Source organism: Lissotriton helveticus, chromosome 4_1, assembly GCF_964261635.1.
Source record: "Lissotriton helveticus chromosome 4_1, aLisHel1.1, whole genome shotgun sequence".
Classification (NCBI taxonomy): Eukaryota; Metazoa; Chordata; class Amphibia; order Caudata; family Salamandridae; genus Lissotriton; species Lissotriton helveticus.
The window spans coordinates 1,573,753,229-1,573,779,460 of NC_136063.1; the positions used below are offsets into that span (position 1 = coordinate 1,573,753,229).

At 44.0% G+C, this 26,232-nt stretch overlaps 1 protein-coding gene across 1 annotated transcript in view; it reads left to right on the forward strand.

Moving 5' to 3' along the window:
* GLI3 (GLI family zinc finger 3) overlaps window positions 1-26,232 on the forward strand; it is a 408,823-nt gene that overhangs the window by 157,713 nt on the left and 224,878 nt on the right. Inside the window, exon 3 of the mRNA XM_078688198.1 lies at window positions 2,141-2,380. Coding sequence (XP_078544324.1) covers window positions 2,141-2,380 — 240 coding nt within the window. The remainder of the gene's footprint in view (window positions 1-2,140; window positions 2,381-26,232) is intronic.

The window sequence follows — 26,232 nt, forward strand, 5'->3', positions numbered from 1 at the left end:
GGAGCATAATCTGGGGCAAAATGAATGACCTAATTTGCACGGGAAGCACACTTGTGCAAATGAGGAATCAACCATCAGTAAATACGGGGACAGTGGTGCTGGATCAATTTCTAGAGTGGTGGTGCTGGGCAATTACTCATCTCTTGAAAGGAATAGGGGATATTTGACAGTGTTTCTTTGAAAACACAAAAATGCTGCCAAATGAAAAACACACGAAGGGTCCTTTTATTGCTTATTCTCCATTTAAGTTCTTTCAAGTTTTATAGGGCACTGCAGCAACTCCCGCATGACTAAATCCAGCACCACTGATGTGGGAACTTCAGCAGTGGCTGGGCATTCATTATTCAGGAAACATACCTTCACTGAATAGTATAGAAGAGTCTGAATTCTGAAAATGTTCTATTTGTTTCCATTGTTCTGTAATTTAGCACTAACCTTATGGTCATGAGGGTTAAAAACTGGAAATGGACCTGAAATTGCTATATCCAGGTTCACCTAAAATGCAGAAGTTTTAATGTTCAGATCTGACTGAACTAGTATGGGCTCGATTACAATGTCAATCAGAGTTGCCTGAGACCGACACCGTCGCAGTCTAAGGACCGACTGACCTCTGATCACAACACCGCAATTACAATGCGACCGCACATGGTGCGGTTGCATTCTCTCATTTCTCTATGGGCGCTTGTGCTGTGGCCGTAAACTGGCTGTAGCACAAGCTCCCACAGGGAAATGGGAGATTCTGTTAATCCCTGCATCACATGGCAGGTACCTCAAGGTGCCTGCCACACAGTGCATGGATTAAATGGGGGGCACCATAGGTGACTCCTCTGCCTCCAACTGGAGGTCGCAAGGAGAACGGGGCCCTGCTAGGGGGCCCAAAACTCGCTTTCCAACAGGCTTTCCATGTCGGAAAGCCCAGCATGGAAAGCCAGTCGTAAATTGAGCATCGTAATGCCAACTGCGAAAACGGCATCCATTGAGGTTACGGGCTGGTCTGCGACTGGCCGCAGGGTCTTTGAGCCCGTTGGAAGCCAGCCGTAATAAACGGGTGGTTTCAATTCCGACCACCTAGATTGTAATTAGGTGGTCGGAATTGAAACCGTCGATGTCGGTCCGAAAGCCTCTGAGCTGTGGTCGGAGGCTTTCCGACTGACATCAAAATAGGGTCCATAGTGTGACGACACACATGTACTTTTCTGGCAAACACAGGTGTTTGGCATGACCCTTTGTGGAAGGGTAATGCACCAGAATCATTTTGTATGTAATGGAACTACATTGTGACCATAGGATTGTGTAATTGTGGGCATTCCCTAACACATCTGGATTTTTGTACCACATCCAAATACTGGCAAGGCTAATTCAATGGCCAGTTTTCCTTGCACAGCTTGTGCCATTCAGCATACGTCTAAATTGAAATCAAGCATAGCTACTCCAGTTTGACATGGTGTTGCCACAGATGATGTTTCTTAGTATGTATATTGTGGTGGCATGAAGTGACACACAACTATGTGCAACACAGTGGATGCGATGCGTACCTTTGAATACATTTAATTACTAATTATTCAATTTCTTTCTATACTCTTTGAATGCTGCCTCATCTTGCCACACCCTTCCCTGTGCTAGCTGGAAAATTGCATCAATGTTGTCATTGTAAATGAAATAACACCCCCTTTCAAATTACTGCATTTCGGAAGTAGAGGAATAATGATCTTTCCATGCTTGTGATGCATTAGTGGGTTGTCTAGATATTCCATAAGTGACTTCCAGGCCTAGCAGTTGATGTGGGCTTTCCGGAGCCTCGGTTCTTCTTAAGAGAGCCAAGTCATCTGCAGACCATTGCCTGCTGTTACTCTCTGTGAGATTAATGGTGCAGCAACCACGTGCAGCAATAAATAGCTGATAATATTATGCTGGACAGCCCCTTAGTCTGAAAGTTTTTTTACAGTTCACCCAACAGTTCATCTATAACCAGTATGAACAGAAATAAATACAATTATATTCAACATTGCGCCGAGATACTCCTTCGGAAGCGGGTTGTGCGCGATATCAAGTACCCATAGCATTGTAAATGCGGCACAGAGCTATGATCTCTGCAATTCCCTGTGAACATCTACATTACTTTTCTATTTTTTCTTTACAGAAGATGAAAGTCCTGGTCAGCCCTATCACCGGGAGAGGCGGAACGCCATCACAATGCAACCACAGGGAGGGCCGGGCCTCAGCAAGGTCAGCGAAGAACCTTCTACGTCGAGTGAGGAGAGGGCCTCGATAAAGAAGGAGATTCATGCGTCCATATCGCACATCCATGAGCACACCTTACCCTACCGTGGTGCGTTGTTTGCTATGGACCCAAGGAATGGATACATGGAACCTCATTACCGTGAGTACTTATTACAAGTGACAGCATGTTTCCGCTATAACATTTTGAGGATATTAGAGCTATCACATCTATCATTTCAATTTCCTGCTTTTAAAAGGTGTTTCATTATCAGGATTAATCAACTGTGTTACTACTTAAGATGGTAGGGGAAAGGGGCAGTGCTTTTTGTTCCTGTCTGAATGATGTTAGTCAAGACAATTTGCATTCCACCTTTTGAGCCAATGAAATAAAAAGAAAGTAAAGAGCTGCACCAGATTTAGTTTTAACCTGCCCAAGTTTTACAAATACGTCTGTTCTCTGTCCTAGCCAGGAAAGCAAAAATTAAAACTTGGTGCCTGCGAAACAAGGACGGAAAAACAGGTTGTGAAAAACATTATATTTTTATGGACACTAACAAAATTTGGTGGAAGTACATTTTAGAGTTCCATTTTATTTATTGCGACCAAGAAAGCCAAAAACCAATTGTTAAAGTCTCGTTTGCTAATAATAAAAAAAGCGAAATTAAGGGTCATTCGAACACAGATGTGGAATAGATTTGTCTGCAAGAAAAAAAAGAGCCTTAGGAGGCGTGGGTTGCTTAATTTTCAGAAGGGAAAGGCTGTTTCTACTTAAAACAAAGCAATTTGGTGGCGCGGTAATGAAGTACATCTTGAGGTGTCTGGCGTTGCGCCTTTTGATTGCAGATTTATCACCTGGTGGCGGTGCAGCCATGCCTTTTAACCCCTCTGTCTCCAGCTCCAGATGCTGGTTTAAAACCCTCACAAAGGGGGTCCAGTCTGTGCTTCCACATTATTCACCAACTTGTAAAAATGGAAGGCAAAAGGTCATTGGCCAGATGACTGATTAGTGAGGACAGTTGATTAGAGCGTACTTATTTTCCTGAGGAAAGTGGCAAGGATAAAGGCTAATGTCCTGCCTTCATTAGCTGGCAGGCAGTCAAGGGGGGCGGAGGGGGGAGTGGGAACAGCTCACTCATCAGGGCTCAGATCAAAGTTTCTAGCAGGCACAATTATCATCGACCGCTCCAGAAGAGAAAGAGAGGGAAAAGTAACGGTTTGTGCTTGTCGAAATGCAAGCCAGACTTTGTTTCCCAGTTGGCGGAGACTTTTATGGGACCCGGGTTTGTAGTGAGTTAAACAGCAAACGTCTTTTTGTAGCGGAAATGGGTTGGAGGAAGTTTCTTCTGTTCGAACGCATTGCCTCTGTGTGATGCGAAACGAGGGGGGGTTCCAGAGCGGTACAAAAGAACTTTATTAGGCATGGCAAGTCAGGCATGCAGTGCGAATCTGCGGTTAGACGAAATAATACCGTTTCAAGTCTGTTATTTGGGCGAAGTCTCCTTTACAGGGCACGACTGGGAGCCCAAAGCAGCCCAGGCAGATGTTGTCGAAGTGGCCATACCGGTCATCCGGACGGGCATCAGGAGTTTCCCCGGGAGGGGGGAAGGGTGAGGGGGCTTTTGAGGCGGAAGGTTGGTCCTGGGGGATGGTTTTGCAGCGGCGCTGCACTATTGGCTCCCAGTAACAAAGCAGCAAGTAAGTGTTTCCAGCCTCCAGGGGCAAGGCAGTGCTTCCCCATGGGTTGATCTGAGAAAATTGACAGGGCTGCTTTGGGTTCCCAGTCCAGCCCAGTGTCAGGCCTACTCCCATACAGGTGCATAGTGTGTGCCGCAAACTGGCCTGGCCACTACAAAGGGGGAAATGGTCCGTTCTACAACACATTTGTCATTATATATTCATTTGTATTAGCTTTTAAAGCATAGCAAAGAATGACCTTACAAAGCACCAGGATCCAAAAATCTTTTTTGGGGTTCTTCAGTGATTCCCTCACTATCACCCTCCAACATTGCCTCATATCTCTCCATAGCCGCTCTCTCACATGTTATTTCATTTGTTTTATAGTGCCTCTCATGCCAGTGTAGGGTGTCGGAGCACTTTACATGGTACACGCACATTCAGAGACAATAAATCATACAAGTGTAAATCAGTGAAATGTTGCATAACTAAAAGGGGACTACAAGGGTTAGTGTCCACATGTCAGCCATACTGGTAGGCATTTTTTAAGAGTGCTTTGTGGTGGAGAAGTAAACTCAGAATAATTCAGATTGTAACAAGGTGGTTAGGGTAGGCTTTTCTAATAAGATCTTATTTCTACCCAAACGCCCCGCCTTTTAGCAACATTAGGATATTGCAAGACTGGGAGCAATCATAAATTGCTAACCAGTGCCATGCAGTTAGCATGCAGTTCTTTAACGGCAGTTCATAGCTCACTGTGCAAGATTACAATTGTAACTTATGAACTACACAGTAACATAGGGATCTCTGTGACAAAAACACTAACCCACTAAGCTATGCAAATAAAATACTGTTCTGTGACATGCATGGTACATGTTCTTTGCAGCAGGCCTTTTAACCATATACGCTACATTACCTGACCTCACTCCCGCAGGTACATTAGTCACCAGAGTTATCTTGACACTGGTATTGTTGCTTGAAAACTGCTAGATAGTCAAGGAACACTGCAGCGGGTGCTTTTCAAGTTGCTGCACTGCTACACAATTGGTCCCCAGTAACAAAACCAGCCTCCAGTAACAAAGACGGGCCTCCACTCTTCCAGCTCCTGGGGAAACAATCTCCCAATGCCTGATGTGGCCAGTCTGGCCTTGTCTACTTGTCTTTCTGTTTCAGTATCTCCGATGCTGCACAGTTGCAACATTTTCTTTTTTTGGGGGGGACTTTTGTTCTGTACCTGGCACTTTGATTTTCCCATTGGTGGTCATACAGGGCCATATCACATAAAGCGAGCACTAGGGGTGCTAAGTTAAGACACAACCTCTTCCACACTTTTGGGCTTACTGGTGTCTTAACTAGTTGAAGAGCTAGAGTAGTGCTATTTAACTACCATAGTTAGTGGCAAATGGTTGCTTGTCATGGGAACCTGAAAGCAATGTGTTATTTTTGCTGGAAATGGAGCATTTATTGACATCCAAAGCAAACATAAAAACTTAACACAATAACATCCACAAATCAATGTAAATGTAAATGTGTTGGACTTGTAAAGCGCACAGCTGCCCGTAAGCGTCCCGGCGCTGGAGACCGCTGGGGAACCCGTCCTGGCTTTCCCTGTGAGATGGTCCCTTCTGGGTATCTCCAAGGTGAAACCAGGCATCCCCGGCATCTGTGGGGGGCCGTTGTAGAGATGAGGCAAGCTTAATGCCCAGAGTTGCCAAGTGTGATCCATGGTTAGAGTAGGCACCGAGGCGAGAATTGTCGAGTCCGCTGACCCTGGTCCGCGACCCTGCCGCGCCAGGAATTGAACCCTGGTCCCGGGCCGTTCTCTGCTTCCGGGTCTGCCGCCTCTAACCAGTGAGCCACACCACTCCACTCAATATAGAAACATAATTAAAACATAGCCGGGCACAACACAAAAAAGGAAAAACAAGATATAACTCCATAAACACAATACAATGCAATAACATCACTAGCAAAAACTACTACAGAACACATCATCACAACAGCAAAATGCCACACAACATATGCACAGCCATTCTTGTCACACATTACCACCTCCAGAATCCGTTTATCATAACATCATGGTAAAATGTGTTTGAGCAAGCAAGCCCTACCTTAATTTATTCCCAAGCAAAGAAATATTGCTAATCAAACATGTTGTGTGATCTGCACCTGTAGTCCCTCTTTGCTGAATTGGTTAATGCATTGCCTTTAAGAATGCACAGATCGCCATGTTTGGGGTGTTTTTTATTTAAATAATAGTTAGATTTGCATAATTCCATTTCAAATTATATTTATTATATTAATAAGCTTTGCCAATGCTGCTTTGTTCTTGTCTCACATAACTCGAACACTGTAATACAGGGTCCCAGATACTGGGTTCCACATACATCTTATTTTGAGCTTGCTGAAGTCATGCGTCTGATTCTCCCCGCCAAATTAAATGCTTATTTCCAAGAAACGATTGCTTTAATATTGTGAATCGTTGCAAATATTAAAGAATAATCTAATGTTGTGTAATGTTTGATTTGCTTTAAAAAATCACAAAAAGAGTTGAAATGTGACATTGGTTATGGTTTTGCGTTAAGTTATTAGTGTTGTTGAATGGCCGTGGTTGTTTTTAAAGTAAGTACAAACATTAGATTTCTTGTCGTCTTTAAATTATCATTTGAGAATCTTAACCAACTTACTGGATCCCTACACTTGAATTCAGCTGAAGCCTGAGATGGCTCTTTTTATACTGAAAATAGGACAGTATGGAGTATTGTCACAGTCATTAGCTGTCCTGTAGGGCCTGCAAGATGGATGTGCCAAGGCAAAGGGCTAAGAGTGATAGGTTTTGAGTAACTGTACAGGAATGGTATGGAATTTACACACAACATCCTGCATTTTTCTCAGGTACTGGTGTAGGCTCGTTTTCACATAGAAAAATGTCTTACAGATGGAGAAAAATTCAAATGTGAGAGCGCACATCATCGCAGTACACCTATCAATAACATGTTTATATTTGTTGTTTGAGTTCTTGGGGGATTTGCAAATACTCACATTGGGTAAATCGTGCAAAAGCTATCAATAGATCTCTATGTATAGATGTACACATTTTATCTGGACTTTTGTGACTCAAGATCACTCTGAATACTATACAATTTCCGAAACTCAAGTAGGACTGAGATTAGCCTGTGTGTGTGTGAAGACATAACTAATAATACAATATGATAGTAATCTAATATAATGGTAAAGGAGCCCAGCACTATATGGCTGCCACAGTTGCACAGGTCGGGCACGCACGAGGGCACGTTCAAGTTTTTTTCCAACAGAAGCTCTAAATGTATAACAGGGACAGTCTAAGGAACAGGATGACAAGATCTCTTCATAAACATGTTATCCACCTTTTTTCTTTCAAATGGCTTTCCTCCACGCATGTTATTCTTCCTTAGAGGATGTATCCGTGTTCATGCTCATGGTGAAACGTACTTGTTTGATTGCCCTTCCCAAGCCTTCCATCGTGCAGTGGACAGCTGTCTTCATCTTCATCACCTTCTCCCGTGTTTATGGCAGTGCATTTCCTCTGATACCTATTGAGGCATCATCATAGAAGAACATAAAATACAATTGGTTACATGTAAATGACAAAAAAGGAGAATCCCCATGGATCAATTATTGAATCAGTTATTCGTTTTTTTCAGTAATAAAATTTATCTTTCACTAGAACTTGATCTTTAATATGCAGATGCCCTAATAACATTCAGCAGAGATATGAAGTACAGCAGTTTAGACATTTCAGGGGCTGTGCTGAAACACAGTGGTCCTGTAGGAATCTGCTTTCATGTTGAATAGAAGAAGAGGACTGACACCACAACTGCTTTGAATCTATACTAATAGTAGAGAAAAAGAAAAGAAACTGCCAAATCAAAAAGATCTTCCACACAAAAAAATTAAATTATGAGAATTGTAAGCTCTCAGGATCTGCTTATATACCGAGAACAACCTTGAACACCACCGTAGAAAAATAGAAAGAGCAATAGAATATCTGCCCTGTAACAATCATCAGTTACAAAAACAGAAAAATGGCTTTCATATTTTATTCTCCTTAACTCCTTAAACTCATGGAAATATAACATCTCCTATATTTTCTCATATTATTTTCAAATAGGCGTGATTAAAAGGTGCAGACTACTTATATGGCATTGTCTTCCCTCTCTCCAATGTCAACCACATCCCAACACATCTACTTTCTTGTTTGTCAGTGCAAGTGTATTGTATTGTGTTGCATCATGTTTATAGCGCTTACTATCCCTACATGGGGCATGGAAGCCCTTGCCTGCTTGGGTAGCAAGCTACGCCATATAGGGAGTGTGGCTAGGAGGTTGTTGACTTAACTTTGTGGCCCTATGTTGGAAGTCTTTCCATGTCGTGCTTGATGACCACCAAGGTGTGATTATCATGTTATGGATTGCAGCACCTAGCATTGTGGTGAGTTGTGACACACACACACACACACAGTTAATGGTTTTCAGTAACCTGGCAGTATTGATGATCTCAGCAGGTCCCTTTGGCATTTCTTATGATCATAGTCTACTTTGTTGGTTACTGCACTGGCTTGTTAACCTGAAATGTTGTTTGTAGTTTTAGTCATGAGTTGCCATGCCTGGAGAGAGAAAGAAGTAAAGAGGTGTGCTCGGATGGGTCTTGTTACTATCATCCCATATCTGAGTGTGATTGTGGCATGTAAAGAAGCAGTCATAGCGCTGAGTTACTTGGGACCTGCAGTGATGGACTAGAATAAATCCTCAGATTAACCAGCAGTATGTGACAAATCTCTGCAGTTGTTCTATGCCTCCTCATTTGGTGAATGCTGTTTTTTTGCTTGGTTTAGTATTGGTAACAGACAAGCGCCACAGCAGATTTGTCTTATTTGAGCATAAAAAGGGTACGTTTAAGTTGGCAGCCGGCCTCTGAGTTTGATGGTGTTAGTATTAACGTGGTTCAGAAATGTTATATATTAATTGTCGTAGGCACATAATACCCTGACAAACCAAAGGTCAGCCCATCTTAGATTCCCTGCTTATAGAAAGTAGTTTGCTGGTTGGAGTGGTTCTTACTGTGGGCTGTAAGCAGAAGATTGAACTTGAAGGTGTGCTTGTTTTTGCAGGTTATATCCAATGGATGTGGGGTTAATCTAGTTATCTTGGAAGTAGACATGTTTTCAACTGTCTTCTGACCTGTATATGCTCCTGAATGATTCAAATTCTGTCAGTGAGTTCAAGAGCTTTACGGCTTATACTTAGAATGCAGTCTCTCATATGGATTACTTATGGATAGATGGTATGATGATAATTGATGCAAGCCTGGAGTGCAGTGAGCTGTTTTTTTCTATTGCTTGAATTTGACTTGTAGGTATTGTGGTCCCTTTTCCTTGGGTGGCTCTTTGGACAATACAGAGTGCCTTGAACATTGTGTCCTTCTAGCTATAGGTTTCCAGTGGAGTGATTGAAAGACTGTAGTCAGGCGTTGTTTTGGGTGGATGCCTTGCAGTTTCTGTTAGTATCCAAGGAATGGGAAGCTACAACACAGTCTTTCATACAATTTCTTTTCTTCAGCCAGGAATGGGCTTCGATACAATTTCTTTTCTTCAGACTATTGAAATTTTAGCACTTGTTTTATTTCTCTTTATTGTTTCAAAATACTAACTTGGTAAACGCATTTCATGGGGATTTTTCTTAAAAAATTAAACATATGCCAAAAAGATAAACTCTGGGCGCTGGAATTTGAAAATCCCCACTCCTCTTTGAGGTGATTGTAAAGGGTGTTTTAAAAGCTATGTGTAACATTTTATTGCCCCTCAATAAACACAAAGTATTATGTTAATTGTGTCTCTAGTCAATTAGTTACACCTTTCAGCCCTAAAGTTTGAACTTAAAACCCCATGGTTATTTTGTTTGATCATTAAAGCATGCCCACGAAAACGTGCATTTTACCAGCCAAACATTTGAGAATTTAAAAAATGCCAATAAAGTATTTATTGCTTTCTGTTAAATGCTCCGTTATAGGCCTGTAGCTTTGCTTACACTTAACCATGAGACCTTTGTGGTGTTAACTTCTTCTCTGCGCACTCTGGCATTAAGTGACCACGCTGCTGAGACACATGCTGTGATATCAGCAATAATCAGGGTCACCCAAAAATATTTGCCTCATTCAATCACAAAATAGGAGATTGTCCATGATCTGCGGAGCTGAGCCAAGGGACTGGCCGGGCTCTAAGAACCCATGCTCGAGCTGAGCCCTGAAGATATATGGCACGTAAACTGTGCAAATAAAAATATGATAAATACACTTCAAATTATTTTTTTTAAAGTGCATTTCTTTTACATGCAGAAGTGTTTCATCCTAGTACATCAGATTACATCACTGCATTGAGAGGCATTTGTTAATAATGACAGTTTCTAAATATAAACTTAAAAATATTCATGTTCACCAGCCCCCGCAATGCATTAGTCATGGGCACCCTGAATGTAGCCTTGAGTCTTACATTGCACAACACAATAGCTTATTTAAAACAGTTGTAAGAAAGGTGTTTGCATAGCACACACTCTGAACTCAAACATTTCAAGGTGCTCTCAGATGCAATAATCGAAAAAAAAGAAACACAGTAGAATATTTGCCTTCGATCACACAGTTTGTTCAGGTGTGGGAAAGGCAGGAAAATTCTTAGGTTTTCTGATATGACATTGTGCCATTCAGCCACTGGATGGGTGCCTATTTCCCTCCCTTGTTTTACATAAAAGGGTAGTATTTAAGGGTAACTTTCGTTCTTGGAGCATTAAGTTAGAGAGGGCAAGGCAGGCAGATGCCACAATAAGGCCTGGCTCGCAGGGCCGGACTGAGAACCAAAACCGGCCCTGGCAAAGTGCTCAGCCGGCCCCCTTGGGGTGCGACCGAGCTCTTTCCTGGGGCCGGTTTTCGGCCGATTTTGTGACAGGGGACGATTTTGCAGCTATGCTGCAAAAACGGCCCTGTAACAAAAAACGGCCCCCAGGTCCCAAAACCGGCCCCCACCCTTGCGGCACACCGAGGGATTGCCCGGTGCCCGCAACCGCCAGTCCGGGCCTGCTGGCTCGTTTTGGGCACGAGAGTCCAAGTGGACCTAAAGCTGAGCCAGAGCCAGGCATCTGGCTCAAGCAGGCTTGAGCTTTCAGTGGCTCGCCCACCTCTCCACCTCACACAGAGATGTTCTGTCAGCATCACAATCCCCATGAGCCTTAAACTGGAGTGACACAACATAATCCTCTGTCAATTTAACCTCCCCTTCTTCATCCACTACTACATGTCTTTTCAGAGCACTGATGATTTTGCCTTCACTATTCACAAACCCAGTTCTTAGAGCATAATAATTCTTACTCAAACACTCTCCTTCCTACTCTTTTAATCTGTCTAAGCACCCCTCACAAGATGAGTTCCCACAAGAACTTCTAATCCATCCAACACACTCTTATTGTTCCGATCCACCTATTAGGCTTGAACATTTCCTTCAGGTTCAGAAAGAGAAAGAACTCATCCAATTCCAAGCCTCCTTACTGCGCTGTTGTCATTTCATGCAGTGTTGCTCCACCTCACCCATAACCCATACATAAAACACCCCAATGGCCATATAGACATCCTGGCTCATCGCATATTACTAACGTCACACGGCTTCATACTCATCACCGACCTGCTAACCACCTTAGAAGGATCGACCAGAGTCCTCACTAAGTCATGGTACACATATACCCAATTCTTCAAAAGAAGGGACGACTTTCACATATAGAAGAGAAACTCCCACCCATCTTAATTTATTCCGCCAGCAGCTTGTTTACTGTAGACACTGTTCTTCCTGGACAGTAGAACTCACTAGAATTTAGAGTGAAGTGTCATTTGCCAACGTCACCTAGTTAAAGCAGTGGAACTGAATAATAAAAGAACATGTATTCCGTAGACGTTTTGACAGAAAACGTACTATAGAAATTAAAGAAATAGAAACAAGTAAAAAAAAAATCAAATCTGTTGCCTGGCAGATTCTTATTAAGGTCGTTAGAACGATTAGGTTTTCAAGACCACACCTTAAGATCAACTGACAATTTAATCATGAAACTGCCCATCGCATTACTCTCTCTATAGGCTGTTACTAATAATTCTGTAAGCTTGAAGTGAATGGATTCTTTCTGTTTAGAAATTACAGAGCTCGATTATCAAATATGTTTTTGTTACTTACTCTTGTAATACTTCTTGTTCACTCCTGAATTTCACGAGTAACCCGGGTATGCTAAAAGAGTAAGTGACATCACAACATTTATGAAACAGGCCGATTTTGAGTTCACAAAATAATGTATTATTATATACATTAACCTGGCAATAAAATCTTTATTCTTCCTAGAAAATAAAATAAATAGTACAAAGAAAAAACTTTTTGTCGTGGTGCATCAGATACCACACCAATCAAACATAATTATTGCAAAAATCAGACATAGATCACATTCATTGCTTAAGAACTTGATATCAAAGTCTGTGACCTAAGGGGATATCCACACTATATGATCAAGTGGTATTACCCGTCTATATTTCTTGATACAAATGAACACTGGGGCACATATACAAAACATGCATTTTGGTTTTATCTTTGTGTGGGACAGGAAGCGGGAGCCCTTATAGGGGTTTGATCTCAGCAGTTTTCCTCTCTTTCCCTGGATTTATTTTCTTTGGTTTTCTCTTTCTCTATTTTCTCTGTTTCTTTATTTCTAAAACATCCTATAATTTATGGCATTAACTACGAGCTGAAGTAGCTTTGTGTCGAGTGCATGGTAGTCTTTTGTACCTCTTTTCCTTCATAAGGAGGATTTAGTGCTACTGTACTGCAACTGCCCTGTCGTGCACTTTAAATAAATGTGACTTTTTAAAGCATTTGTACTTTCCACCTTACAGGAGTGTGAAGGTTTATTTTTTTCCCATTGGTATTTATATTTGTGTATGTATTGAATTAATATTTGAATAAGCTGCAGTGAGATTTCATTTAGTGAGTAGGTTTTTGTGGTCAGGTGGAGGGTTGTTTGAACTGTTGTGTTCCAAAAGAAATTGCTCTCTTTAGGTGACTAATAAGTATGTTTATATGGTTGTATTATTGTTGCTCTGATTGATGTGTTGTATTTCCCGTTAAGATCTTGTATACTTTTCTTCTCCCTGTGCGACAGATATTCAACTTTCCATGATCAGCCTACAACACATTTCAATATCAGCTTTTATATGTTATGCATATTTTTAAAGGCCTACTATTCATAACGTCTTTTGGATCATTTGTCAGTATTTCACCTCACCATGCGCCGCTCTACTTAACAAATTATATTTTTCATAGTAATCTTCAGGTTGGTAGGAGTACTATGAGCAGCGGGAAACATTCTTCCTTTGTTTCGTGTGTCTGTTTTAGGGTTGTATGTTTTTTAATTCATGGTTATATCTTGTTTGTATTTTGTCTGTAATGTGACTTGAAGCTTGATGCATTTGGTACAGATTGTATTAAACAGGCGCATTTATCTCAAATAAATAAGACTATACATACAGGTTAGTGCTATTCTGTCTGAAAATATAAATTAGCTTCCACCCCTAAATTATATGGTAAAATGTGCTTGATCCTTTATTTTATTTTTCAATAGATTATTTCTTATGGACAGAGAATTCTAAAAGCACACACAATAAAAGAATTCAGTGCAACAGGCATAATCTAATAAAAGTGTGCAAAAACGTAAACATTATGAACATAAATAGCAACACATTTAGAAATAGGTTTCACACAAAGTATGCTAGCATTCCCTCATCAGACACTTTCATGTGAAATTATTAGAAACTTTCAAATATTTTGTTAGCCGTTTCTTATTTTATCTGAAGAACGTACATTTTCTTTTCTAGTGATGTCCAGAAAATGTATGTTCTGCCTTTTGCGATACATAGCTATATTTTTCCTGTAGAGTTTTGCTGATTCAGAGTTGCTGTCATGCCTCAGGTACCTTGGTTTATGGTTGTTGAGGTCTGTGACTAAAATACAAATTTATATTGCATGGCAGACCATACCTTTCCCTCTATATGTTATTGATGTCTTACAGCTTCTCTGCTTCATTAGAAGCAAGAGTTATAACCTACACAAGGTTTTGAAAATATGTGTCCTATGTCATGTAACAAACCACCACACATTGTTTTTGAGCCCATGCTTACACATTATTTCCTCAACTGGCACAACACATCACATTTTTTGCTAAACCTGCTTAAATTTCGTAGATGCACTTACTGTGTTTATACTGAAAAGAATGTACAGCATTGCTTATGAGAGCATAAGTACTCATGCTGGGGCCGAAAGCCAAAATGGCCGACTTGTCATGATGTGTACGCACACATACATGGAGGTGTATGGGCACACAGGTGTCATTATGTTGGGGTTAGCCTTTGGCAAGGCTAATTGACTTTGCAAATGCTTGTTTTAATTTTTGTGATAGGGAGTGTAGGTCTACACAGGACAGTGCGGGTTTGCCTTCGCACCATCTTCCCAACTATATCTGTCTACATTTGCCATAGAGATAATGTTAAAATGATAATGCTTGTAACAAAGTCTTTCTAAATAGCCTTTAACTTGTGCCAGTCATAAGATCTTCCAGTTCTCTACCGTTTGGGGGCTAGGAATCTCACGTAGGACATTAAAAAAAACAAGCATTCAGCCTGTATAGATAATTAAATTCTTTATATAAAAGCTAGACAAAAAAACAAGCATTGGTAAAACCAATAAAAGTATTGCCTTTAAGACCTACTTTCTTTGCCAAAGCTTTTTGATGATGCTGCACGGCATTGGTAAAAAGCAATACTTTTTGTTCATGCTGTTTCGTAGTGGGGAAATAAAGAAATAAATTATGCAATGAAGTGGCGGCTGTTGATGTTCACGTCATTCTGTGTCATCTTGCATGCATGTGCCTACAGAATGTCATTGACCTATATAAAGTGGTGGGTGCTACCTATATCATTCAATAAATAACGGACTTGTAAGTTTGAGAAAGCTGTCATGTGGAGTACCAGTAGAAATTTGCTGCTTGGGACTAAGCCTCTGTAAGTCCTTCGTTAAGTCTACAACTAGCGTTTTATCAACCAGAGAGCTTGTAGTTTCTAGAACTAAAGAAGCCCAACCACTGGATAAAAAACTTGGTATACCAAACTTATGAGATGTTGGGCGGGCACCCAAAAAATCAAAAGAAATAAAATCTTTTTTTTTCGTGGTTTGGATCACCTAGGTGTAGAGACCATACAACTCTTGATATTAATGGTGTTGTTCCAAGTGATTCCGATTTTTTATATATTTTACCCATACAACTCTTGATATTAAGGGTGTTGGTTCAAGTGTTTCAGATTCTTTTTAAATGTTATTCAATCTATGAACGAGTGACTCTTGCACACAGAGCATATTCAATGAATTTTATGGGGGAAAAAAGTTGTGTTTGGATATTTGCTTAGGTTAGCCCATGACGTTGGGCTGCACACAATCGCACAAAAACAATGTACGTAACAATCAATCAAATCAATCGAGCAAAGTGTTTCTTAACATTTTTTTTTTACTATAATGGCAAGGTTCTGTACAAAATGTAAAACACTGTATCACAGTGTTACATGCATATTGCTCTAACAAAGTCAGTCCTTTTCTATATGCGAAGACCCCTTTCTTCATAAAGTATCTCACCTAGATTTTCCAGAAATCTTCCTCTTTCTTGGAAAGTCACTCTACATTTCAGCTTCAGTTTCCAGTGCTAATAGCGATCCTTCCATATTTAGAGTCTTGAAAACCCAGTGCCAAAAACTAATCTTTTACATGCAGCCAGTGCTTTCTGCAGTCACATTGCTCCCTTTGCAATGAGCCCTGGGTGTTTCACAGTGAGACCATTAAAAAAAGGAGTCACACTCTTAAACCTATAGCTAATTACTTTTCAGGCCTCACCTGCTAGACAGTTTGTAGCTCTCTGTAGGCAAAAGCCTCTTGTGGTCTGTATCAAAATCGTACAGTGGGGGTAGGGCCCAACTATTACGTACCATTGATTGGCCTAATTGTCACTCTCATTTGCTTACTTCTTATTTGAGGGCCTGCGTTCCTCTCTTTGGGCCCATACTGGGGTGGGGAGGGGCAGACATACCACAGACCAGCTTGTTGGTGTGCAAAAGCCGCTTTTATTGGAAACAGGTGCACCTTACAAATACATACCCTTGGCCTGTGCCGAACAAAACTAAGCCTCACTAAATATATACTTCCTAACATACCCCACTCCCCCACCCCTAAAATTGGATCCCCCCTGCAACAATTATAAACACCAACTTGCACTTTCCAACTTTCCTACCTACCTAACTATAAAACTTCTTATATCTACCCAACTGTAAACCCAGACCTCATAACTCCCCCCTGCACTTTTAGGAAAAACTTGAAAGTCGTCCTAACGGCTTTTGACCCCCCCCCCTTAGGCATCCTGTCTCTTAGGGTATCGGCATACTCCAATGGCCCTATCTAGTGCCTCCTTCAATTGCACAGTGTACAACTCCATCCCATACCTAGATAGATGCACTCCGTTTTCCAGAAAAAAGTACACTGCCCCATAGCGTAATTCCGGATGCTCCATCCTACCCAGACCATCCTTTTTGCAAAAACACCTCATCTCCCTGTTAATCTTCCTGGGCACACTACCTATGGCCGCCGGCCGTTCCGCTCCTCTCCATATCCGCCTCAGTACTAAGACCATATAACATGGCAGCCTGACCACTGGCGCCCCACCTCCAACAAATCCCTCTTCATTTGCTTGACTAAAGCCAGACCCTTGCACTGTACCAAATCATTCTCCCCTAGGTGTATAATCAGCACATCCAGACACACTCCCCTCCTGATCACCTTACTCAACGCTGGCAGCAGCTCATGCCACCGCATACCCCCTTTTCCCTGCCAGTGACAAACAAACAACCCTGGGTCCAATCCGAGATGCAAACTCCGTTCCTTTTCCCATTCTGCACGTTCCGCCCGATTCACGAAGGAATGACCCACAATGAGGAATGACCCACAGCCTCCTCCGCCCCCGCCACTGCACCTGCAAAGACACATATGTGAGCCACAGGAAAAAACGCCATCAGGTGCGGTCCTCCAACCCCACTCCCTGCAGCCTAATATACATCTGATAGCAGTCCGACTTCCAATGCCCTAAGAGAATGAGTTCCTTCCGCCCCCAACCCTGTCGTGCTGCATCCGTCGCCGCCCGAATGCGGAACGAGTGTGTCCCAAAAACCCTCGGGTCCTCACCCATGGCGCATAGGGCATGCCGCAGGACCCCTAACAACTGAGACGCCGTCACCCTGTTATGGTCACCCTGACAGAAAACTTCGCCTGACCCCGCCTGCCGCGCAGACGCCAACAACCTATCCCAAGCTGCCGGCCACACCGCACCTGACTCCAGCGGACCTAGCACGACCCATGTCCCCGCCCCCGTTGGTCGGTCTTAGAACGTCGCAATCTCACCGCCACTTCCCGGGTCCTCAGTTTCACATCCCCCCACAGGATCCCAGGCCCCACCCTGATCCCCCACCAGCTCCGAGACTCGAAACGCCCCAAAATACATCCACGACAAGAGCGTGGAAAACAGCACAGTCTCCTACCGATTGTGGCGGATGGAGGGCAAAAGCCGAATTAAAGTGCCAAGTAGACACACAGTGATGGGCCAGCGGCGACGCACCCTTCTCCCGTGCCCAACCTTCCAACAAACGCACGCCCAGTTCCCCCGCAGACGGTGCATATCTCCACCACAACTTCCCCATGAAGGCGACAGCTGCCAATTTACCAGCAATCGTCACCTTTGACATTCCTTTGTCCATCATGCACAGCATAAACTGCACCACTAGCTTGCACCACCAACCAGCGATCGTCCTGCCGCACTGCCCCACCGTCCTGAAATTCCAGTCATGCCTGTTCGTACGCTCTCCAGGTAGAAACCGCCACAGACGCTCTTACCAGCTGTACGACCCTGTTTCTCCCACGTGCCACAGCCCCAGCGGCACCGGCGTCTTGTGTTCGTCCGCCTCCGTGGCTAGCCCATGGAACCTCTGCTACTGTGAACGAGACAAAGCATCCGCAATGTCATTGTGCACCCCGGGAACATGCCGAGCTTGAAACAAAATATCATGCTCCAAAACCTCATAATAAACACCCTCATCAACTTGAGCACATGCGGGTCCCTGGCGGACTGTCTGTTAACGACCTGTACTACCGCCATGTTGTCTACCTTAAAATTCACCCGCTTGTGCACCAACTCCTGCGCCCACACCGTCACTGCCACCAAGAGCGGGAAGTGCTGCAAGAAAGCAATGCTCCGTCCCCCGTCTTGCCAATGTGGCGGCCATTCCTCCGCACTCCACTGCTCCTGCCAATACAAACCGAAACCGCCCACCCCGCCGCATCCGATGATGTGGTGACATCCCATTCCCAGTCCTCCGGGGGTGCCATGGGCACACCATTGAAACGCTTGAGAAAAGCCTGCCACATGTGCAGGTCCTCTTTCGTCCCTGCTGACAAGCAGAGGTGATGAAGCGGCAACGTGAGACCGGACAGCGCCAGACCCAATCGCCTGCAAAATATATGGCTCACCCGAACTACGCCACACGCGAAATTCAGATGACCCAACAGAACCTGGACCTCACGCACCGTCACCTTCTGTTTCCTCAACATGCCATCCACCAATGCCACCATAAGCACCTTCTTGTCCTCCGGCAGGCGTGCTTCCATGGCCACGGCGTCGAGCTCTATGCCCAGAAATGACAGCACTGTACTGGGTCCCTGCATCTTCTCTGGTGCCAAGGGCACACCCAGGTAACCCATGAGTTCCGTAAAACCGCATGGCTGCTGCTGGCAGTCCGCCGAATCAGGCCGCCGCGCCACATCCACGGACGAGTATGACACCGAGGTCAGCTCCTTTGATATGTAATCATTTACCAACCTCCCTTCCGGCCACGGCAGATGCTGAATCAGGAAAAATTGCCCCAGCTCTTTCTTCGGCACCACGCCGATAGGGGAAATAATCAAGTCCTGAATTGGCGCCTCCCGAAAGGGGCCCGCCATCCGTCCCTCCCGCACCTCCTTAAACAACCAGTCCTGCCCCACCGCCTTGTGCGCGTGGACCGATTTCAATTTCTCCGCCAATCGCGCCCGAAACTCCTCGTCATAGCGCGACCACGTGTATCCCCCATACGTGACCTGCTCCCTTTGGATCACGTCCATGTATTTAAAAAGCGCGACCGCCCGCTCTGGGTGCTTCTCACAGTACTCGCTGGCGAATATCAAAAACCCCGCCAACCAATTTTCTATGGTCAAAGGCACCTGCGGCCTCTTCGCCAATTCCTGCCCCTCCTCTTTCGATCCTTCCTTCGCCGGCAGCTCCCAATGTAGGCGCTTCAAAAATATCTACATAATCCCCTTTCCAAATCTTCTCCTTGGTGGCCAAGGACAGGTGCGCCCCCAGGGGCTTCGTGATGCCCATATATGGGAGCTTACGCACCGGTAAGTCGTGGCTCTCCTTCCCACCGTCACCCCCCCTTGGCACCCCCATCTGGCTTAACGGCCCCCGGCCCACCGACTCCCTCCGCATCTGGGTCCACCCCCATGTCCTTCACGTACGTCCCTTTATTAAGTTGCACTCCTTCCTCCCCTCCCTTGGCATCAGTGCCCACGGACACCGTACCCCGGTGGGCCATGCCCGACCCGCTCCATGCTCCGCCACCTTCCTTACCTGGCGTCAAGGTCGGAGTCCACACCGGATCTCGCTGCCTAACCAGTTGAGCAGGGAGGGCCGCCACTCTGTCCAATCTGCTCCTCCTCGGGGCCTGCAACACACTAGGAACAACATTACTCTGTCCCCCCGTCCCGCCCCGCCCCTCCCGAATCTCTCCGTCCTCCGTGCTGTCGTCGTCATAATCCAGCTGAAGCCCTTCCATATCCACATCACGCCAACGGCCGCCCTCCATGGGCTCCAGCCGATTAAGCCCCGCCTTCTCTCTGCAGTTACGCAACAAATCACCCAAGTCCACACTCTCCCTTCTCCTCTCCTCCGGTTCCATCACGGGGTCCCGATCAGAAATGATGGACCTCCGCCCCATTCCCCGGCGGCCGTTTCGACCCTTCGGGGTGGGGCGGGCGGGGACCTACTGTCCCGCCTCTCGTAGGGCTCTATCGCCCGGTCCCTCATGGGAGCGCGACCGCCCGCATAAAGCAGAGCCGTCCCATCCTCCCGGTGGTTTGGAGCCGCATGCTGCTCTACCGAGCACCTCACCACCATCCCGCTGATTATCCCCCTCGATGTGCCGGGTTGTCCTGCGACCTCCCCCCGCTCCCTACCAGGGCCCGGCCAACCCCACCCCCCTTCCCCCCAACTGCCCCCCTCCTCCTCCCCTGCACTCCAAACCAACGATTCCAATTCCTGCCGCACTGACCCCCCACCCCTCTGATCTCCCTGTGCCCCCACCCGATCCCCCCTCTCGGTCCCCCGTCTGCCCCAACCCCCCATGCTCCATGCACCCCGACCCCGCTGTGGAAGCCGGCCCGCACTCCAAGGTCTGCCAGTCCAGGTCGGCCCCCACCCCCTCACCCCCCAATTCCTCACCCCCGGACCCCCCACACCCGGAACTGCAATCGCTGTCGTCTGCCCCCCCAGGGGACATCGGACTGGTCACCCCCACTGCACTCCCAACCCCCTTAGCGGCACCCCCAGCACTCACCCCCGCCGCACCCTCCCTTCCTCTCCCCTCCGTGTCCGAGCTATCAATTAGGAGGGGGGCACCCCCCAATGTCATCCTGTCCAGGGGCATCCCCCCAACTGTTCACTCTTTCGTATGTGGGCATCCCCCATTAGGCCCCGCCCCCACCACCGAGTACCCCCTCCCCTCCCGTGCCGCCACTCCAGCTGCTGTGACTGCTTTTGGAGCCCCCTCAGCCCCTTCCACGAATATAATCTGTGGCCGCGGAGTGACCACAGTCTCAGACTTTGCACAAGGAAACGCAGTGCGCCCACAATACAGGGACTCAGAGGAGCGCGCCTAAAACCGCGCCCAGGCCAGCCAGTCACAGCCACGAGGCCCACGCAGGACAGAAGGCTCCCAGTAAGTCAAACTTCCACCAGCGACAGGGAAGCCCTCAGTACACCCCCACAGCCAACTAACACAGGCAAAACACCAAGCCAAGTCACAGGCCACAAAACCCAAACAGAAAAACCAAACAGATAAACCCCCAGGACACCTACAGCCAGCTGCTGGGTCACTACCACCAAAATGGTGGGTAGTTTCCCAAAATGTCCGGCTAAATATGCCACTAGCCCAAAGATTGCCCCAGACCAGCCCAACCAGCCCAAAAGGAGCCCACAAAGCCCAACCAGCCCAACTGAGGTGCTGGCTGCCCAGATAGCCCAAGACCAGCCCAACCAGCCCAAAAGGAGCCCACAAAGCCCAACCAGCCCAACTGAGGTGCTGGCTGCCCCTCCCCCCCCCTGGGCCAAACCCCCTCCCCCACCCCGGGAGGGCCAGGCCTCCCGCTGGTCGGCCGCCTCTCCCAAAGCCCTACAGTGTTTGTCCCATGACTGGAGTATAGCTTCTTTTCTATCCTTTTGGTTGGCTGACTTATAGGGAACTACTTTTTTCAGAGTTGGTGAGCTTTCTTGCTCACTCCCTCGTGCTGCTTCTCCTTTCCTCAAATACCCAGCCGCCCTATTGCCTACCCTTCACCTGTCACCACCCAGTCCTCTGTTGCTCCCCAGGTCCCGCCCCCTGCAGGCCTTAAAATAATGCTTTCAGTTACATTTTAGGAGGGACTGGCAGCTTCCATTTGCTGTCAGAACAAACCGCAGTACAACAAGTGCCTTTGCACACCACAGTTGTTCCCTCTCTCACCTCTCACCTGATTGCTTGTCCCTTGCTGCCCTACACATTCTCATCCACTCCTCGACCATCACGACCCTTGAAACATTTTAATAAAATCCTCCTAGAGGGCCCATAGTTGCCATTTGCTACCAGGCCACTTCACACTGTTAAAAGCACTTTTGAGCTAAAAAAAAATCCTTTCTTTTTATAATTTGCAGATCTTCATGGTGTCCACCGTCTTGGATCAGTAACTAAAAACATTAAAATGAAGGTGCATGCATCATTCCTGTGTCTTAATTTAACGATACCACTGCTCCCCTTTTGTGACAAGGCCCACAGTCTACCACACTTTAGGGTTGACTTGTGTCTTACGTAGTTGAAGAGTTGGATCAGTGCTATTTTACCGCCTTATACACTGGTAAAATACTGATTGCACAGAAATTGAAAGGTATGTTCTGCTTTTGACTGGAACCATAGCAGCATTTGTAGAACTGTCTAAAGTAAACTATAGAATATGGAACATTGACATACACAAATAAACATAACAGTACCATTAATTTAAAATAGTGCACCTCACAACAAATTAGAATACAGAAAAACAAAACACAAAAAAACACATAAATTGTCACCCCCACAACTATATGGCACAAAATAAAATGCACACAAAGTTCATGTCATACATTATCAGCTCCAGAATCCTGTTTTCATAAGTCGTGGTGAAAGGTGTTTAGAGCAAGGGCTGCTTTAACTGACCAACAATGTAAAATAGCGCAAGTCAAAAATATTTAGATACATCCTCGTCAGTTTACGTTGATTAAAAACAAAATGTAGGAACAACTGAAACACTGTGACTTCAGAGGAAAGCTATCTGCTATGCTCTCTTCATCTTCTGTTGGGATAACATAAAATTCATCCCTGGGATTCTCAGAAAGGTGATAGCCTACCTCAATGCGGAGACTGAAAGTGATGTCAGAGAATAGGAATTCGAGTTAGGCTCATGCAGCATACATAAAGGGCGCTATAAAATGCATCTCAGTAGGCCAGCTTAAGATATGGGTAATAAACATTGTAATGTCGTCAACACAAGGGACGCCTGCTCAAAAACTGTGACTGATGTTGGTTATGGCAGCTAATGCCCTTGAGTTCTTTCAAAACAAAGTTTAAGCTCGTTTTCAATAGCTTCTACAACGTATGATCTGTTATAAATCGAATGCTAAATGTGTGCCAGTGGTTGTTGGTGGTGGGCTTTTTCTCTTGGAAACTGGGATTTTTTTCATCAACAGAGTTTGACCCAGTCACACTTTGAAGATTGAAAGACTGAGTGTACCAGCTTGTATTTCAACCTGTGACCATGACATCTGATTAGTACACTGAGCCACAAGAACCATGTTTGCTTTGTATGGTATTTCAATTGGATTGATATAGTGTTTGCTACTTTCGACAAGGTGTTGAAGTCTTTTAGGGTAAGCAGTAGTGTGCTATTACTGAGCCCTAGGTGATTGCTGATTGTTGAGATTAGTCTTGGTCTTTCAAGAAAACCAGTCCATACATTTACTGCAATTTCTTTATCAAAGATTAAATTAATAGGAGTTATGTATGTTCATTAGTTGGGGTTTTGCAAGTACATGCAGATGGTGGGTGGGATGAAGGGAGATGTTAGAGGAAAGTAGGTATTGTTCGGTTGCATGGATAGTTGGAAAAGCATTGCACAGCACTGGCAATGTGTTCAAAAATATAAAGTACTTGAAAAATATGTGGGGAAAAACATTTTCAAGAGAAACAAATCACTGATTATGAAATCTCTAATTTGGAAACAGGAAACACATACAGCAAATAATATTTGATAGATCTTTCTCTGCATCAAAAAAGCTAGGCTCTCCGTTAAATTTCCACACACAAAAGTTTTTATGAGACAGGCTTAGGCAAAATAATTATTGATTTAATGTTTTAATGAAACACACTATTTCGTTTGGAAAGTTCTGCCCAGTAGAATGAACATTTTAGACAACCTTAGGCAGTACACAACCCATGTCTCATTAGGAGAAACATATGCCCTGCCTCAAGGACTTCTTTACAAGTTATTCAACAGGGAGAAACATACTTTTACACGGTCCTTCCAGTGCTTTTGCTACTTACTAAGGTAATTTAAGGATTAGGTGCCAGCCAGTATTCTAGTATGCATAAATTTGCACGCATCAAGTTCTCTCTGCCATAGACAGAGTTAGACTGCTAATTGCGCCGGAGGTTTATCTGTGCATATGAGGTGCCATTGGTGCATTTTATTTTGATTTTTGAGACCTCTGCTAAATAAATTACAATAGATCTGAAAATAACAAAATAATTCATTAAAGTGGCCATACTGGTCAGACATTAAGGTAACTCTTATATTGTGGGTGCTTTTAAAATCTTTGGGGCTAAATAGCTCTTTGAAGTTCATCTTATAGATTGTGCTTTTTAAAAACAGATAGATCACTACTTTTAAAAATTAAAGCATAACATTCAATTTAATGGAGAGCATGTAGAGGCCTACATGCTGAGGGTCAGAAACACTATTTTTTGTATCTTATAAATGTGAAAAGTACTATGGGTTAGATGTACAGGGAGTAGGAATAGCAATTTCCAAGTAAAGATGTTATACGAATTACTATTTGGAAATTACTTTTCCTTATGTATGAAACATTTTGGGTCATACTTGGGATTCCTAATGGGTTGCAAATCGACCTACCTCGTGAATATTAATGAGGTATATCGCACTATCCAACCCATTAGGAATGCCTGCCATGACAGGTATGGTGGCCTGCTGAGGTCAGCGGACCACTATCTCTCTGATTCCCTTTGAATAGATGGGCTTTTTTCTTGGTGAAATGCAACCCATTTACCCTAAAGGAAAACGGAATGTGGTTTAACGATAAAAAAAAGTAAACATTTTGTTTTCATTTTTTTAAGAGCAGGCAGTAGTCCCTGTGACCACTGCCTGCTCTTAAAATATCTTTTTGCAACATTCGCAAGTGAAATGGGTCCCGGGGGACCCCTTCCAATTTGCCAATGCATTACCACGAAATTTGAGTTAGTAGAATATCAAGGTTTTGCAACCGCATTTCGGTCTTAAAACTTTGATACATAACACAGGAAATCGCTATATGGTAGGTAAGGCCTAAACACGCCCCTTCCAAATACAGATTTCGACACCCAAACTGCTATTCTGGAGAATCACAGTGTGAATATTTGAACATTTGGAAAAGCATTTTTCCCCAGTTCAAACGGCCTGATTTTTAAAATCGGTCTGTTTATATCTGCAAAAATGTTGCCAATATATGCCTTATTCACAAAGCTAGTTGAGCTTGTAACCCTAGCGTACACATGAAAATAGCTTTCTTTATGAGTACAAATTCATGAATGTAAATCACAGAAGTATTTTTTGCTTTTTAAAAATGTTTCCGCTCGAGGTTTCAGAGAAGTTAAAGTATAGCGGGGGAGAAGATATAAGAGTGGACGAAAGACATAGATGGAAAGAGGCAAAGGAGAGAGTGATGTGGTAGCGAAGAAAGCATATGTCAGGAGAAGGGATCCTTTTTCCGTTTTGAGTATTTTAATGTATGAGCTATTTGTGACAATGAGGAGTTGCACTACTTAATTTTAAAATACTGTGAATTTATCTAAACTTCATAATTTATTGTGTAATATAAAACCTGTGACGTTTGGCATTATTAATATTATTCTAGATTTGGACCGTGATACTTTTTTGTTTGTCAATAAATTGGTATGCTCTCTCCCACACCCTTCCTGTTGTATTGACCCTGGATTCTTTCCTGAAGTTACTGATAAAAATGCTGCCAAGAGTCCCCTGGGCATGTGAGTAGTTATAGGAAATGCTTTTTGTTTGTAGTTAACCACAACCTTATCTTGTTTTAGTTCTATCGTTTTTAACGCTATTGGGTGCGCAATTATAGGATGCGTCTGAAAAAAAACTGTAGTATGCACCATGAAAAAAATCTACTCTAGACAGTCTTTACTTTAAGTTAATTATTTAATTTTGTAAGTAGCGAAGTCTAAGCCATGTAAACAAAGTAGAAGTAAAGACAAAATAGGATTGAAGCTCAACACATAACATGCTTATTAAAACAAGGGAAATCTTAAATCCAAATCCAAAATCTGCACAAAATGTTCATTTACCATTGAACTAGCTAGAGAACAATTTAAACTCAATCTTACTTTGGAGAAATAGTCTGAAATTTTAATGAGAAAATAAAATAATTTATGAATATCTTGGGGTCTCATTAGATAACAATTACCTCTAAAGTACGGGTCAGACAATATTACTGCTCCTCTGAGACCTAAATTATGTGTTATTTAATGATGCATGACTACTCTTAGCATGCAATTACCATCCTGGGTAAATATTGCCTGGTGCTT